General features: G+C 43.1%; 2 protein-coding genes across 2 annotated transcripts in view; both read right to left on the bottom strand.

Annotated features, from left to right (window-relative positions):
• Positions 1–6906, bottom strand: part of Ugt1a8 (UDP glucuronosyltransferase family 1 member A8) — an 81366-nt gene extending 74460 nt beyond the window's left edge. The window contains exon 1 of the mRNA NM_175846.2: positions 6052–6906. Coding sequence (NP_787040.2) covers positions 6052–6906 — 855 coding nt within the window. The remainder of the gene's footprint in view (positions 1–6051) is intronic.
• The window catches only part of Ugt1a9 (UDP glucuronosyltransferase family 1 member A9), a 111479-nt gene that overhangs the window by 74460 nt on the left and 18128 nt on the right, over positions 1–18891 (bottom strand). The window lies entirely within an intron of this gene.

The following is an 18891-nucleotide window of genomic DNA, read 5'->3' as shown; positions in this document are numbered from 1 at the left end:
GTTGGTGATGAAACTAACAGTCATTTCAATGTTTTAATACATATATGTATGATTATAGCCATATAACAATTTACTCAACTCAATCTATCAATTTACATAAACAATCCATGCAAAGTCAGAACCTGGGTTTGGATCCCCAACATCTGCAAGAAAAATTCATGTATAGGGAAGGTGGGCCCCCAGAGTGAGTGTGGTGCCTGGTGAATGAGTATTTGACATGATCATGGCCTGTCATGGATTCTGAGAACAACTGGCCCATGATGAATTGGCAAAGCCATTATCCACATGGGCCAGCTAAGAAGCAGAGAACTTCACATAATGCCAGCGTTGTTGTATGTGTGTCTGTCCTGTCTTCAATCTCTCACCGCCAGCCCTAGCCAGGCCTCTGGTACCCAAGCCTCTCAGGAAGCAGCATCCAGGCACCACAGCCTGTAGCTGCAATCCCAGTGCTGGGGAGGGGACAAAGAAAGAGTCCTGGTGCTCGGTGGTTAGTCAGTCTAGATGAGTCGGTAAGCTACGGCTGCAGTGAGAGACAGTGGTTGAAGAAAGTAAGAGGGAGTGCAGTGGAGGAAGACACGTGACACTGCCTTTCATGCTTTGCACACACACACAGACACACGCATGCACGCACACACATATGAGAGACAGTGACAGAGACAGAAGTGGACACACAGGCACAGATGGATGGATAGATGGGTAGATAGGTAGATGGATGGATGGATGGGTCGATGGTGGATGTGAGAGAGAGAGGGAGAGAGAGGGGGGGAGAGAGAACTAGAACCTGTGCCCCTTGTGGTACAGGAATAGGGAGCAGGGATGCACTTGCCATCATCTCAGGGCTTCCCTACTGGGTCCCTTGTTATTGATTCTCTTTGTGCCTCATTCTTCTCTTTCTTCAATAGTCAGCAAACTTCTGCCTGGCTAAAGCTACCTCCATTTGTCGATGGCCACATCCCTAACACTGAGCCAGGCCCACAGAAGTTTTTAGTAGACGACTGCTGAATGAAAGACTTGAGTCTTTAACAAACCCGTGTCGTGTCAGTGCAGCTCACAAAGGCTGAGGGACCACATTCAGAGGATCCAAGTCAACATTTTCCTAAGCTGAGAAAATTTCATTGTGGGGAACATTCCAAAAAAAGACCGAGGCAAGACTTTTCTCAGGTGTGCTGACAATACAGAAGGCAGCCAGCCGATTGCAGAGGGTACCCAAGTGTTCTTCAAAATTAAGACTGAGAGTTGAGATCTTCTGTTGTTGTGCCTATAGCCACTGGTCTCCCAACTCCAGAGCCACCACAGTCCCAAATTGCCCACAATGACACGAATGACCAGTGGATGGACTCAGTACTAAAATCTACTAAAACTCACTGTAAAAATGAAAAGGGCTGGAGAGGTTCCTTCCCACTCACCCCATTTTAAAAGATTTTAATAATATCCTGCCATCCTTACTAAAGTATGTAATAGCATGTCTGGGTAAAATTCGTCTGCGTAAACTGAGGAAGATTTTGTTAAAGGTAGCACTCAACAAAATTATCTGTAAAATGGGCCAGAGACAGAAAACATACCAGCATACACACACATGCGCACACACATGCACACACACACACACACACACACACACACACACACAATTATACACAAACTTTCTCCCCAGGAAATATTTGTTTCTTATCAGACATAAGTTCCAGGCTACTACTCCTGCTCTCCCTCAACACAAAACCCATGCAGTTTTCCAACAACCATAACTTCTTGCCTGGAACAGTGATGAAGGAAGACATACATTCAGAAGTGATGCAATGAAAATTTACCTTCCTACAGGGACTATGCGCATGATCCTAGTCAAAGGACTGTCTGTGTGATCTGAACATTGCTTTCTGACATTGTCTGGCTTTATATCTATTCATACTTAAGGTTCCACTTATACAAAGCCTTTCCCACATATGCATCCTTTAGCAGATACATAAAAGCACATGTACAGGGCTGGAGAGATGGCTCAGTGGTTAAGAGCATCAGCTGCTCTTCCAAAGGTCCTGAGTTCAAATCCCAGCAACCACATGGTGGTTTACAACCATCAGTAATGAGATCTGATGAAAGAAAAAAAAAGCACATGTACATATAGATACAATCGTTATCTGTAAAACCATGGTTCAATGTATTCAAATTTTATAGGTATATAGATATAGAATCATATATGCCTTTAATATCTGTAAACATTGGAGGGGTGCAATGAGCTACTCTAATGTCACTATTGTTCAGAGAGTTATAGGTTCCACTCTGGAAAGAGGGCAAGGGCACACACATGGGCTGGGTAGTGCTTGGCACTTTATTAATGGGGAGTAAAGGGGAGAAAAATATCTTTCAGCTAGCTGACTCATGCTCCTCAAAGTCCTGCCACCTGCAGCTCCCTTGCGTGACTTACCCTTTCATGACTTACCCTTGTGTGACTTACCCAACAATGGAAAGACTTATCTCATGGTTTACAATTTACTTAGATTGTGCAATCTCTGGGTGCCCAATGCCCTTGGGGGCCAGAAGAGCATCAGAACTTCTAGGACTGTGGCTGCAGAAGACGAGCAGCTGTGTGGGCGCAGAGACTTGCACCAGATCCTCTAGAGCAGCACTTACCCCTGAGCCTTCCCACCTGCCCCCACTCCTCACTTTGACACCCATAAATCTGTAGTCCTCTACCTTGTAGGAGGAACATCATTTCACTTTTTCTAAGAAGTTTCTTTTTCACATGAGAATATGCCAATTTGTGAGAACATGTAGTTCTCTTTTACTTCTCAAATGTCCAAAGCAATGGATAGCCACATTTTCTAAAAAGAGGTTGATACCGTTACTGTGGGTTTCCTCAATGGATCTATGCAATTTCATCACACATTCCCTTGAGCACTCCATGAAGTCAGAGCATATGATTTCCTTGTCTATTTGTCCTATATCACAGTACCCAGCTATGGCTTGACCAGAGAAGGACAAAAAGGGTTTTTTCCAGACTCAGCTACATCGTGCAAGTTTTCTACATAGTTTTATTAGTAGCTTAGTGGTATATGTCAGGTAATAAAGCACATTTGACAAGGAATTTTATAGGTTTCCTAGGGGTGTGATCCTTGTTAGTGCAAAGCATTGACCCTGTTTTCCTTAAATGGCACAGAGAAATTCAGACACCTATACTTCCTGGGGTCAAGTTCTCAGAAAAATGTTGTCAGCCATAGAGCAATTGGAAACATTCAGAAATGAGTTAGTTTTTGGAAACAGCGTCTGATATTTTGGGTTTGGAAATATTAATATTTACTTAAATTCAGAAGGTATTAGAGATAAATTTAACATTTAAAACAAATGGAAAAGTTAACCAATTTGGATGCTCCATAGTAAAAACCATCTCAATTAGAAGACTAACAGCCAGGCAGCCAGAAGGGTAGTAGCCCAGGGGTTAGGTGATATGGCTTCCTCTCCACAACACCCAGGTTCAATCCACAGCTCCCACATGGGGGCTCACAGCCATCTGCAACTCCATTTCCAGGATATCCCATGCCTTCTTTTGGCTTCTGTGTGTATTTCATGCACGTGGTCTACATACAGGAAGGCAAAACTCCTTACACATAAACATGAACAAAGATTGAAAGATAAGCAGCTGAGAAAAAGGTGCAGCACATATTTGAGGGCTGAGTGTTCATGATCCTGAGCTCTAGAGGCTGGCAGCAACTGGAGAGGTTGGTAAAATGATGTCAATATGCAATTCATCAAGGAGGAAATACACAAGTGCCCCAACCACCTACCGAAACTGCTAGTGAACACGGAGGCATCGACACAGAATGTTTCATTGACCCAGTTCACAACAATTTAAGTTGGACAACATGCAGAGAAGCAGGGGGCATGGAAAACTCTCACACAGTGACCAAGTGCTGAGTTACTCCGAGTGTGGAAAGCAATTAGCCACAAGCACTAATACGTGCTGTGTGTGTTCCTAGCCCCAGCCACTCTCTTCCTGAGGCTCTGTGCTCCTGAGAACATGGCAGGATTAGTAAATGCTGTGTGTTTAAGAAAGGCATAAAGACCTAGGAGATGGTGGTGTATGATGTTAGTCCCAGCACTCTGGAGGCAGAGGCAGATTTCCTAACTTGAAATCAGGGTGGTCTAGAGAGTGAATTCTAGGACAGCCAGTGGCACACAGAGAGCCCTGTATAGAGAGCAGGCAAGCAAGAAACAAACAACCAAGTGGAAGAGAAAAGAAGAAAGACAGATGCATAGACAGACAGATGCACAGAAAGAAGGAAGGAGAGAGAGAGAGAGAGAGAGAGAGAGAGAGAGAGAGAGAGAGAGAGAGAGAGAATGAATATCTGGGATATTAAGTATGTATCAGCATGTGTGGGTTAGAAACACAAAAGCACATTTAAAACAACACACTTGTCCAGTGAGCGCATGGGAAGAGTTGGAGAGGATGGGTGGGTTGAGATTTGCTCAAAATCCATTTTATACATGCGTAAGATTCTCAAACAAAAAAATTAAAAACTACTTTTTAAAGACCATGATAAATTTACTTTTGTGATTACTACCAATTGATGGAACTTGAAAAGGGACAGAGAAGACACTTTTTGTCCAGGCTGACACTGCATCTTGTTTAAGGTCACAGCTCTGGATGTTAACAACTGCGGACTATTTGTGAACTACATTCCTGAACCTGGGAAGCACACAAAACTCCGGAGGGTTCTCTCTCTCTCCCTCCCCCTAACCCTCCTCTCTCTCTGTCCCTCCCTCCCTTCCTCCTTCCCCTTACTTCCTTCCTTCCTTTCCCAGAACTTGCCAGGGTGGTCTCGAACTCACAGAGATCCACCTGTCTCTGACTCCCAAGGGCTGGGATTAAAGGCATGGGCCACTACCACTCAGCCCAATTGTCACATTTTTGAAATACCAAGTTATTTTGGAGAAATGGTTTGAATGTGACAGGAAGTCCCTTAAATTATCGATATCCAGATGAAATAATTTCAATGTACCTATATAATAATTGAAGGACATATTGACACCACTGGTTATTACTTACACAGTCTGACCTCAGCCCACAATGATTGCTTGTATTTCAACACTTACACTTTGAACTGGCCCTGTGGAATATGTACTTGTGTAAGTTCTAATTTGAGTAAGCTGAGTTTATTGTAAAAAAAAAAATGACATCAAATCAAATCAATTTATACGAAGTAGTAGTAGACCTTATAAAGATATATTTTAGTACTGCTTAACGTATCATGCATACCTTGGACCAAAAGCAGACTCAATATAGTAAATCGTCAGAAGAATTTATAGCATCAACATGTTTGCTGTGACATAAAAGTTGTCTCAAAGGTGATACCTAGACCAACCTTCCAAAGAACTGTTTCATTTTTTTAAAACAAATTTCATTTGGTGTATTGCTTTCCTTTGCTCTTAGGACGTTGATGAGTTAACAAAACAAGAAAACAGTATGGCAAGAGAGGTACTACCAGAACATAGTTTTGTTTTCCTGAACACAGTCTGGATTCAATCTTTTGTCTTTTTTTTCCTTTGAGGGATCTTTAAACCATTATCCTCTAGTGCCTAAATGAAAAGAAACTCTCATAATGATGGGACTGTGCGCTACTGAAAGTAAATGGAAATTTTCAAGTGACTTATGGCATAGTTGAACAACGAATGTTTGTTGCATTTAGACTGACGTTTCTAAAGCTGTTATAATCGAGTTACTCTCACTGGTTTACCATGTACAACTGAACATGAAACGTCGGATACCTACAATGAACACATAGCTTAAAGTGCTCTTTAATAGGGGGTAGCAGGAAGGAGCACATCAAAGCTTCATGTCTTACTGTGTTTCTCAAAAGGCAATAATGAAAGCAGCCTGGTGGTCAGGAGGACGGCAGTGGTACACACACATATCAACATTCTCACTACTGCATTTCTGTGGGAACGACCACAACAAAACCAGAAAAGCACAAACACAGATGACAAAGCGCTGTTCAGTGAGGAACAGCTTCGTCATCCAAAGCCAACCCTCTTCACCTGCTTAGGGAAAGAGGATGTATGTACCTTGGAAAGTGGCTTCCCCTGGTGGCAGTTGATCCCACCAATGTAGACCATGTTGGGCATCACAGGTCTGGGGAACTCCAGCACAAAGTCAGTTCGAAACATCCAAATGGACACTGGGCTGAAGAGGTCTCTCATAGTCACCGGGGTCTGGAGAACTTCAGAGGCAATTTCTACGGCAGTTTTGAAAAAGTAGGGGCAAAATGCACGCTCCTTCATGTAGGAGAGATGGTTCCACACTCTCTCCTTGAAAGTCATGGTGTCTGTGAATTTTGAGAGAATTCTGGGAACATAAGAAGGAGGACTGGGGCACTGGGCACCCTCATCAAGGTAGTGGCAAAATATTCCCCCGCTGAAGACCACGGACGGGAGAGAAAAGTACTTGGCAAGAATTAAGCCACACACATCAAAAGGATCCAGAAACACAGCATCAAACGAACTCTGCTTCAAGTACTCCACTAACTTCTTGTCCTTAAACAAACTCCTACAGTGTGAAAACAGTAATTCGAAGAAACCTTTGCCTGAATGCTTCAGTAGAGAAAACATCCCTACTTCTTGAGTTTTCCATTGGTTGTGAGCAAAAAACTTGAAGTGGTAGTTTAAATCTTCCAGAGTGTAAGAAACTGAGTAAGTTTTCACGGTAAAATTCAGCGACTTTCCCATGTGCCAACTCACCTCTGGGATGACTACCACCACCTCATGCCCTCTGTGACTCAGTTTCTCCACAATCATCTGCATGGTGAACCAGTGGCTCCCGTCCATGGGCACTACCAGCAGCCTGCCTGCCTGGGCAAAGCCAGAGGCCAGGAACAGACAAACACACAGAGGAAGGGAGGGTGGACAGCCTGAAGGAGCCATGGGAGAAGTGCAGACCAGGAGAGTACAGGGGCTGGAACTCTGTTCTCTTGAATTTGGGAAGGGGAAAGCTTGTGGAAGTTAGAAAGCCTCCCCCAGAGGAGGGCGTGCACTCACATTCATTAAGAGAGTACACTCCCTGACAATGACTGACTTTTGAGAACAATAACAATCAAGCCATTATTGAGATGCCTACATGTTTGTTTTTCAGATAAGAAGGGCCTGTGACCCTTTTCTTGGGCAGAATCACGAAACGCGAATTTAGAAATGGTTATGAAGAAATATACTTGACTCTATGTCCAAATATTTCCACAAGAGGAAGGAACGAAGTGTGAAAGAAACTTACATTTCTAGAATTAGTCTCAAAGTAAAATGTAGGCCACTACACTGTGCCCTAAAGGGATTTACTGCCTCTCCTTCTAAGGCCTAAGGGGTCGGTCCTTAGCATGGCCCTTTTGACAGTGAAACCACAATGCCAGATGAGCAATGCTGTGGGTCTTGGCACCACGGAAGTATTCTTGTTCCACATCTAAGCTCCTGGAGTGCTGTGAGATGCTAAAATAAGATAGGCAACTATAGTATGGACCACTCCAAGGGCCTGCTGGCATGTGACTGCCATCTCTTTTACTTCTCAAATGTCCAAAGCAATGGACAGTCACATCTTCTAAACAGAGGTTGGTACAGTTACTGTGGGTTTCCCCAAGGGATCTATACAATTTTGTTCCACATTCCCTTGAGCACTCCATGAAGTCAGGACATATGATTTCCTTGTGTATTTGTCCTATTGCACAGTACCCAGCTATGGCTTGACTAGACAAAAACAAAACGGGTTTTCTCCAGACTCAACTGCATCATGCAAGTTTTCTATGTAGTTTTATGAGTAGCTTAGGGGTATATGTCAGGTAATGAAGCACATTTGGCAAGGAATTTTATAGCCATCCTAGGGGTGTGATCCTTGTTAGTGCCAAAACATTGTCCCTTTTTTCCTTAAATGTCACTATTAATAGATACACAATGGCTCATCTACCTTGGTGACTGGAGAACACTGGGGCCATTATTTTTGAAGACTTAAAAACAGCTAGCATGCCATGTCTTTAATTCCAGTACTAGGGAGGCACAGTCAGGTAGATGTTGTGAGTTCAAGGCTCGCCTGGTAGATCATAGCAAGTTCCAAAACAGCTTTAGCTATATAATAGACCCTGTCTCAAAATAAAATGAACCAAATGAAAATTGGCTAGGGTGACATCTATAGGTTTCTGGTATGGGAAGACTTTGGCTCTGATCCTCCCAAAGAAAAATGAACTAAAAACACCCCAAGACCTCGTTTTGAAACCTCAACTATTGGAAACAAGCCCAGGAAGAGTGAATGGTTCACAGAACTTAATGAAATTAAAGTAATAAAGAAAGAACAATTGTTTTACTCAGATCATACCACCCAACTCCTATTCCCAAATCAGTGTAATGCAGATAAGGAGATCATTTACCCGACCATCAACCTGCTGGCAGGGAGGTGAGCTACTGATCAAAATACAAAGTCCTTAGTGTGTCCAGAGTTCCTAGACCTGCCCCAGAGATATCTCTGGTGGCTGAAGAGTTACTAGGAGGAAGGTCATGCCACATGGGGTGAAATAGAGTCAAAGAAAGGAAGCAGGGTCACACTTCCATGGCACCTTAGTCACTTCTCAGCTATGGCACCTGTCCAGAGCTAACTACTAAATCCTAGCCCCTCTACAAAACCAGCCAGGTCAACCTTCGTAGGCATAGGAAACATTCGAGTCAGCATCGCTTTCTATACTTCTGTGTTCCTAACACATCCCAGAGCACAGTCTGACTTCCCTGGATGAACAAAGAGCTGCATTCCTGCCCACTTCGGAAGAATGTGGGAACTGGCTGTGATGGCTCGTCCTGGTCGTCACCTTGATCAGATCTTCAACCACCTAAGAACCAAGCTCCTGGCCAGACCTGTAAGGGCTTTTCTCCATCAGGACATCTGGAATGGGAGGAAAGAGCCACATTGAATGTGATGGCGCCTTCTAGCGGCAGACCAGGTCAAAGACCTTCCCAGGGGGACATTGTACTTTTGACCTCATTGCCTTCAAGCCCCACTGGACAGTTTAATCTATCCTGTTGCTGATACTTCTTCTATATTCCTTTCCTGATATTGGAGCTCAACTTCACTGGGCTTCCATATTGACTGAAGACCAGTGGGTCTCCAGGGAACGTTTAGGGCTACAATGTGACTTTAAGACTTGTTAGGTATAGAGTGTCGTGGATTGAGCAATAACCCAGCTCTCAGGCTCTCTAGTGTAAAGACAACCGTTATTCGACTATCTGGACTGGACTGTGTAATCCAATGTAACTACCCCCCCCCATTTAACATATATTCATTCCTTCAGTTTTATTCCTACAGAAAACCTTTACTAAAAAGTTGAAAAGCATTAAAAGGCAGACGTTTCATTCAGCTAGACTCCCTGGTTAATGATCCTACCCAGATAGGAAATCAGCCCAATCCTATGATCTCAGAGACCCAAAGGGCATATCTGTGTTTGTTCAGGGAAGCTGATCAGTGTCCCTCCTTGGTCAAAAAGACCTACTAATTAGCCCTGCACAGGCAGAGAGACTGCCACCATTATGTTTCAGCAAAACCTGCCAGCAGCCCTACCCAGCCTAAGCACAGAAGCAACGTGCATCTTAGTCAACTAGGAAGCTCACAAGAAGCCCTCTTACTCCGAGATACAGGCTAGAATAAATGACAACGGGTCCCACCCACGGGGAACAGGTCAAGAAGAATTCAAAGCAGAAGTTTGACTTTTCAACACAAAGATATTAATAGTATAACGAGTATAAAGACATACATGGAAGAAACTAAGACAGGGCACTGAAGAAATTGAAATCCATAAATGACTAAGACAGAATTCAGAACAAGAGTCATAAAAATGGTCAACAGACTATCAGAACATGGGAAGTAAAATTTAATAACAGTAGAAGTTGAAAAGTCAGATGATGAACACAATAAACAAACTGACAAAAACAAAGTTTCAGCTGCATATCTGACCCTGCAGGCAGAGCAGCAAATGGGTCACAGCAGCTGAAGCTGTCTAGACACAGAGCAAAAGGGATGAGGCCACCCTAGAGGAATGGCAGGACATGCCCAAGAGGCCAAAGTGGCATAGGACAGAAGTTGAAGAAAGTGGGGGGAAAATGGAACATGAAGATTGCATGCACCAAGACATACTCTGAGCTACCAAAACTAAGGACAGTGAACAATTCTGAGATCCAAAAGAGGAAGTAGAGTGGTTTGACTGCCCTCCTCTCTCTCCCTTTCTCCCTCTCCCTCTCTCTCTCTCTCTCTCTCTCTTTCTCTCTCTCTCTCTCTTTCTCTCTCTCCCTCCCTCCCTCCCTCCCTCCCTCCCCCCTCCCTCTGCCCCCTTCCCCTTCTGTGGATCTATGGATCAGGATGTAGCTCTCAATCACTTCTCCAGCACATGTCTGCCATGCCTGTAGCCATGCTCCCCTATGATGACAACTGTCTAAGCCCCTGAAAGTGTAAGCAAGGCCCCAGTTTCATGCTTGCTTTCAGAAGAGTTATGGTGGTCATGGTGTCTCTTCACAGCAATAGAGCAGTGACAAGACAGTAGGAAACAAATCACACAGAAAAGAGTATGAAGACTACTCACTGTCATCAGAGTTCTCAGGGCATTTCCCACAGCTCTGAAGAAAACAAAATGATATATTAAAGGTGTTGCAAGGGGGTAGGGTATTGCCAACAATATTTTACCTAGCAAATTAGCTTTAGGAAGATGAGTGAGAGGCAAGGTGTGGTAGCACATGTCTGAAACTCCAGCAGTGCAGTTTGAGCCCAACCTAGGACACACAACTGGATCTGGCTTGAAAAACAAAACAAAATAAAAACAATTAGTGATAAAGAATAAAGCTTACATAAACAACTGCCTAGGGAGTTCTCCACTAGACCGGATGGACAGGCCCTAATGTTCTTTAACCTGAGAACACTGCCAGCTGCTTACATCATAGCAGAATGGTAAAAGCAAAAATGTCTACAGTCACAACACTCTAGACCTGTCAGGACGAGTGTGAAGTAGATTTACTCCTTCTATCAAGGATAAACTATGAAGCTGTGAATAAAGTGGACCTACAATAATCAGAAAAATAAACACATCACAGAAGACTCAAATTCAGATATAGAACATAAGATGGGATGTGGGTAAAACCAGTGAATGTCGAGAGAAGTAAGTGGCTATGGAGGCTTCGGCGTGGTCTTGTAAATGTGCAACATATGTAAGCAAACTTCACAATGCACTTCTGCATAAAACCGCCAGAGCAAAACAGAGGCACTGAGACCTTAGGAACAGTGAAGGTATTGTCTCCAAAATTAGAAGACAAGTAATAGACAGGTACTAATGCTGTACCTACCTGGAATTACCTTAGGGACCACGGTGGGCAGTGCCACCCCTGAACTGGTGGCCCTGGGTGCTATGAGAAAGCAGCTGAACAAGCCATGAGGTGAAAACCTGTAAGCAGCCCCCACAGTGGCCTCTGCCTCTGTTCCTGCCTCCAGGTTCCTGCCTTGAGTTCCTGCCCTGACTTCCTTGGTGATGCAAGTGGAAATAAACTCTTTCCTCCTCAAGCTGCTTCTGGTCATGGTATTTTATCACAGCACTAGAAACCTAAACAAGATAGTATCCATATCACAAATCATGAATTTTCCTCCCTAAGATCTGAAAACATAGGAATGTTCACTCCTCCCATTTCTGGCCAATATATTAGAAATTATTGCCAAATATATTAGGCAAGAGAAATAAATGCAGCATCCACACAGAAGCAGAAGTGAAATTGTCAGTGCTTTGCTGATTTCATAATATAAAACTCCCCACAGACTCTACCAAAAAAGGGAAAACATGGTAGAATCAAAATAAATGAAGACACTGTCCACTAAATATCCTTCAGTGTAGTGGCCTTCACACTAACTACAAACTACACAAACCAATAATTCAGAGAAATTCCATTTAGAGTAATTACCCCCCCCCCAAGATACTTAGGAATAAATGCACCCAAAGAGAAGGAAGTTCTACACATTGAAAGCACTGAAGGGGGAAAAATACCTTGAAGAGGATATAAAAACAGAAACAAAAAGAGATAGCCTGTGCTCCTGGTTAAATGGATTGATGTTGTCGTACTGTCAACAATACCCAACTAATTTGCAGATTCAATGTGTTGTCTATAAATGTATCAATAGCTTTGTTCACAGAAACAGAACAATAATCCAGATAGATAGATAGATAGATAGATAGATAGATAGATAGATAGATAGATAGATTGTTTTTAACCATGAAATAGCCGATTGGTCCAATGTAACCATGGGCAACACAAACAAGAAAAAGATGTAACCTCAGGCAGCAACTTCAAACTACACAACAATGAACTGTAATCGTGGATAATTTATTCAATTTCATTATATGTAAAATAGGTATCCTGATTTTGCTGTCCTGCAGGCAAGTGCGTAGGACAACATTGAGAGCATGTTCTGTGTTGTTCTACGAAATTCGCCAGTTCTTCACCCATCTGAAGACAATCGTTGGTGGGTTGCTTCCACCACTAGAAATGTGACATCTGCTCAGGCCATTCTGAAGAGGCCTGGAGGTGTGGCTATTCCCGTTAATACTGTGGAGGTGCGGAGCAGCTGTGTCAGACAATGCACACTGTCCACCCCACCAGGGATACTGGGTATTCGTTGCTTCCTGGCAGACAGTTTTTACATGTGATAGAATTTCATCTGGATATTAGCTGTATGTGCTGGAAGCTTCTTACAGATGGGCAAGTTTCAGAGAGAGGTGATGTGGGGAGTCAGTACTGGATGGTTCCAAAAGCCATGTTCTAAAACTGTGTATTTAATTACCTTCAAACATACCCCCAAGTCACTCTACTGAATCTTCCAAACCTAACTTAATCATCTTACACACCGAGGGGACCCCAGGCCTCCTAACTGACCCTCAGAGTCCATGGGAATAGACTTAAATTATGAAAACGCAATGAACAAATAATGCAGATGAAGAACCCTATGCCCGTTAGTTTTTACTTTAATGAAACTGTTGTAAGAATTTATGTGGGAAAATTCTGCCAATTAAGGTCAAAGGCTACAACTGACTGAATGGCCTTCTGGGGCTCATTGTATAATAAAGAACTCCCTTCATTAGCAGAATTTCTCATTCTCTGACCTTGTCCAGGGAATTCTAAGCCCCAACCCTCACCTCAACCTGAGGAATGTCATGCAGCTCCAATTAGATTATAGAAGCAATTCTCTTTCTCCTGACAAAATTTGGTCAGTTAGCACCTGAGATTCTGAAGGCTTCCCCATGCTAATGAGGCATTCCAGGTGGGTTTGGAGGCTTGAAAAGGAGTTCTGGGTAGGGGTGGAGAGAGAGAAGAAAAAGGCAAAGGAGGAGGAAGCTGCTATGAACCTCATGGCCAAGAGAAACAGCAAGGAATAAAGGGCCTTATAGCTAAGAACAAAGTTAGCATAGCCCTAGATCTTCCCAATATATGCATGATAATTAATATATCTGAATTGTCTCTTTTATATGGATTTATTAAGATTGAAAAATCCAGCACCAGAAAAAGCTTCCTTCAACATTAGAACAAATATTACTCTGATGACCATTACAGTGTTACAGTTAGAGAACCACTGAAGGAAGACCCCAGACTCAAATAGTATGAAAGAACAAAGAACATTTATTCTGAACAAACAACCAGCATGCAGGGGTCACCACCGCTTCAAAATGGTGACCCAGGCAAAGACACTCGAGAATCATTTATAATAGGGCTCTGTATTAAATTTTTTCCAATGTCAAAACTATGATGAAAACCCTGCCAGTTTTCAAGTGTCATGAGTTAATTGCTATTAAGATAACAACCAGGCACCTAAAAACTAGAGCACATTCCAAGAGATTGTAAAAGCATTGATCAATGGATTAAAAAAAAAAAACAGCTAAGAATTTACTATAGGTGCACTGTTGGACTGTGAAAGGCAGCCTGGTACCCAGTTGAACTAAGGCTTGAAACCCCAGACACCCTGAAAAGATGATAGGTGCTTTCCCTGTTCCTGGGCACCAGGCTCCTGTCCCTAGCTACAGCCCCCCATAGTTTTGTGGCCCTCAGTCATGTAACAACAATGCTCAAAGCCCCTTGACATGTAGAGGACATGACCTGTGGTCATATAGGCTCAAGACAGATCTCCATTTTAATGAGGTACCTAGAGGGCCGGAAGGCTTAGTCAATGAGCTTTCCTTCCTAGACACTCCTCTCTGCAAAGATATTTAACATTAGGCCCACCCTGAGAAGTGGGGTATGGTTCTACACATCCACATTCCACCATGACAATGTCTTAAAACCATGGACTGCCTCTTTTCATTGGAATCCACCATGGGGAGCCATGGAGGAGGCCTCTGCCTACAGAACTACCTTCTAGTCTCCCATAGAAGGTCTCTCTGCACTCCAAGCCACAACAAAGCCAAATTCAAGCCTGCCATCATCAAGTCAAGGACTCTTCCCCTGAGACCAGAAAGAGCTTCCCTCTTTTCCCCCTCCACCCCAGGCTAAATCCAGCCCCCTCTCCATTCTCAGCTCTTCCACATCATCCAGCTGTGCCTGGGTATCCGTGAGCCTGCAAACCAGATGGCCCCAGCCTCTACCCCCGAGACAGTTCAGGATGTCCCGCGCCTAAGACTGTGCTTCCCCACCCCTGGAGCAGTGTCCTTGGACACCTGCATCCTGTCTCCCCAAGTCTAGCCTCCCCGAATGGCCAAACCCTGTGGCAGAGCAGACATGTGACCAATAACCCTATAGTGTACAGACAGATGATAAGATATGGACTGGGTTTATCTTTACAAAACTTCAAAGACAATGTTGTTATGGTCTTAAACTCTCCATGAACCTGTAGAGTTAGTAACAAATGATGAATGTTTACCCAGATAATTAGTTAGTGGACACTCATGTAGATACCCTCTGTTATAAACCTTTGATTTAATTTATGACCTGAATTTATGTGCCAACTTGTGATGAACTTTTTACCATGTGATCATGCACTCTGAAAGACATACAAGTGCTGAGGACAATGAAGAAAGACAGGCTTCCCTCCCCTTTTTCTTCCAGGAATTCAACCTAGAGCCCAGTAGTTCCTGCAGAGATAGAACAAAGGCTACTTACTTAGTCTCCTGCTGTTTTAATATGAGGTGTTAAATGCCAGAGACTGCAGCTTCTAGCCTCAGAACAATTCAGACAAGCAGGTCAGCTACAGAAGCAAAGTGACTTAGACTTAGGGTAGGTAAACAACTTACTATTATATTCTTAGGGTTAGGTACTCTAAATCCTCATTGGTGGGTGCCCCAGGATGGGCTGCATTCCTATACCCTGAATGATTAACCACAGCATGGCCTGCCCAGCACAGATGGCCTATCCTGAGATAAGATGTCTCCTATTTGGGTGGCTATCTTTAGGTTGTTCCTCCAGTGGGGGGTTTTATTGTCTTGTTCCTGAACTTTGGGGTCTGCTGCTGTGGCAAAGGCTTATGGCCTAGTTTCTGAGTGAAGACAAACTGGAAAGAATAGGCCCCCTCAACAGGTAGATGGGAAAGATATTTGGCAATCACCAAGTTGCACAAATCTAAAGGGTCCAGGAATATATCAGAAAACTCCACTGAGGAAAATTACTAATTGCTTTTTGCTAAACAGACCCCTACACAGCAAAAGATGATGTTATTAGAGCCTTCAACTGAGGTCACTGTTAGAAAAAAGCATACTTATCCCTTGACTTTTCCATTGAGGTTCAGCAAAACCCCTAATCCACCAGCTTGTGAGAATCAGAAAGAGTCTTACCCGAAGAATTCAGTGGACTTCCCTATTCCCAACCCGCTTCTGGAACTGTCACCACTAACTCATGGCCTCTGTGGGCCAGTTTACCCAAAAGAGATTTCATGGTACACTTGTGGCTCCTATCCACAGGCACCACAAAACAGGCTTCCTGGGCAAAGCCAGAGATCAGCAGCAGACACACACAGAGGAAGCAATGCTAAAAAAACTACAGGAACCTCAGAGAAATTTAGCCAGTTAGATTTTACTTCTCTAGTAGGAAGATACAGGTACCAAGCCTACCTCAGTGAAGACATGCATTTACATCTTCATAGCTGGTTACACTAGTGAGTAATGATTTATCCAGAAGGATAACTTATGAACTGTTTTTGCAGACTTCATATTTCTCTATTCTCCAGAAAAGAAAAGCTTGTGGCCTTTGGCTTTGGAAGATCATGCCCTCGATGGCAAGGCCAGTTTTCAAACACAGTTACAAAATGATGTAAGTGGATTTTGAGAAGTCAAAAAATTATGAACTCCACTAAGAGTCTCTGCATTTATAATTTGCTTGCTTGGCTGAACATCACAACAGGGTCTAGGAATAGAAAACGGTGAGACTTCACATTTAGTCATCAGAAAGGAGGAATGAATACTAGAGAAGTTTACAGAAAAGCATGCGCCACACCAAAGGACACATTGTGAAGGGAAGAGCTAGTGCAGAGTCAAACCAACTCTGATGCTCTTGTGCGTATGGCAACTCCTTGGAGTCACCATTGCTGTGTGATTACACTTCTGTAAAGAACTCCTCAGAGAGATTCATGGGTGTTGTGTTACAAGATAATCATCAAATCCCCTCAGTACGATGTAGCACATTGAATACAAATACATGCCTAGGAACATACATTTACATAGTTTCCTTCTCAACACACAGATATAACTCCACCCATAAGTTCTGCTCCCCAGCAGCACAAATACTATATATAAAACATGGCTGCCACATGGATATAATAGGATAGATACATACATGTTCCCAGGGGTTTTGTTTGTTTGTTTAGATCTATGGTTGTACTGGATACAAGCTCATTATCAAGAACATGCCCATATGCACAGATATGTGATTGTGTGTGGCTGAGCACAGCATGTGAGATCAAGGGTTATACTGGTCATGAGGGTGATGGTGATGGTGGTGGTTTGTGTATATGTGTGTAACTAAGTGTGTGGGCTGTGCATGAGTGTGGCACATACCCAGATGTAATAGCCAACAGCCCTACCGCGTGTCTCATGAAACATCAGAACATAATAGAGAAACATGTCAATGTAAAGAAAATATGAATGAACAGTGAGCACAGACTTCTTCACAAAATCAAAAGATAGAAAACTAGTAAATACCACAAATTATCACTTACAAAATAAGGTCATTGAGTGAAAAGATTTTAATGTGGTCACTAACGGAGGGTGCCAAGTCTGTTAAATTTTGGTTTGTGTCTCCAATGTATTGGAAAGGAAAATCCTTTGAAAAGAACATCATTTATCTTTATGACTTCATTAAGGTGACCCATTCTTTCAACACCCACTCAATACAGTACTTGAAGTCTTAGCTAGAGCAATAAGGCAACTGACAGAGATCAGAGAGATACAAATTGAAAAGGAAGAAGTCAAATTACCTTTATTTGCAGATAATATGATAGTGTATATATGTGTCCCTAAAAATGTCCTGAGGGAACTCCAACAGCTGATGAACACTTTCAGTAAAGTAGCTGGATAGAGAATTAACTCAGAAAATCAGTATATACTCCTATATACAAATACCAAATAGACTAGAAAAATAATCAGGGAAATTCCACCTTTCCCAATAGGCTCAAACACTATAAAATATCTTGTTATCTCTAATAGAGGGAATTCTAAAAGGGGCACCTCTAACAGACCTAACTAATCAAGCAAGTGAAAGCCTTGTATGATGAAAACTTCAAGTCTTTGAAGAAAGAAATGGAAGAAGCTATCAGAAGATAGAAGAGTCTCCCATGCTCATAGATGTGTAGAATTAGCATAGCTGACTGGAAAAAGGGCAGACTCTATGCAGGACTCACAAGATCTTCAGCAATATAACTACCCAGAAATCCCCGCATGGCAAAATGCACCGTAGGAAGTGTAGTCCACATATGAGGGTAAAATCACTTTCCAATACTGACCTTGTCTGCATGGAGCTGCCCTTTCAGGCGTTCATTTATTCCATGCTGTGGCCAGGTGCAAGGTCTGGGCTACAGGCAGTAAGTGGCCACAAGGTTGGGGTTCAGGGAGGGACAAGAGCAGCATAGGGACTGACTACACCAGCTACCTGAAGCGAGATACCCTAGTGCAATGGAAACTTCCTATTCTATAGGAAGATAATCCTAATGCAGTTTCCCTATATTAAAGGAGATGAAAACACTGCCAGCCATATCTCATCACCAAACGAACATGTAAGTGCTGAGACTGGATTCCATCCAACTCAGTAGTTAGCCAAAAGGATCTCATGGAAATCCCCAAACAATGCAGGCTGTTGTCATGACAATAGGTTGCTCTCCACACACTGACAGCAAGGTCCCAGTGTTGAAGACAACACACACAACTCACGAAACACGGGGAGGTTGAGCTGCTGCCTACATAGACCTTCACCCTTTGATCTAGGTCTATGACAGGGAAGGAATGCTGTAGTCAAGCAAAAGGAAAGTAAACATCAACCCAACCACAAAATATTGACCTGATATCTGTCTCGACTGTAAAATATGCTAGAACAATGGAGGTACAAACCTTGTGAGATTAACCAACCAATGTCTGATTCGACTTAGGCCCACTCCATGAGATGGAACTCATAACTGACACTGCTTGGGTCTAGATAGCCTCAAGAGGTAAGATAAAAACAAATACTTCTGGACTGTTTATAATGGAGGTACCAATGAAATGACTCCCAATGGAATCCTGCGGTACTCTTAGTCGGTGTCTTATTCAGCCATCATCATAGCTGCTTCCTCTTACAGCAGATGGGAACTAACACAGAGACCCACAGCAAGACGCTTCAGAGAGCCAGACCCTGGAACACACTGCTGGAAAGGAGATGTCTCCATTAATATCCTCCACTCAGAGCTCA

Source organism: Rattus norvegicus, chromosome 9 (genome assembly GCF_036323735.1).
Source record: "Rattus norvegicus strain BN/NHsdMcwi chromosome 9, GRCr8, whole genome shotgun sequence".
In the NCBI taxonomy this organism is placed as follows: domain Eukaryota; kingdom Metazoa; phylum Chordata; class Mammalia; order Rodentia; family Muridae; genus Rattus; species Rattus norvegicus.
The sequence above is the reverse complement of the archived record's forward strand: the minus strand, read 5'-3'. Positions and strand labels throughout refer to the sequence as shown.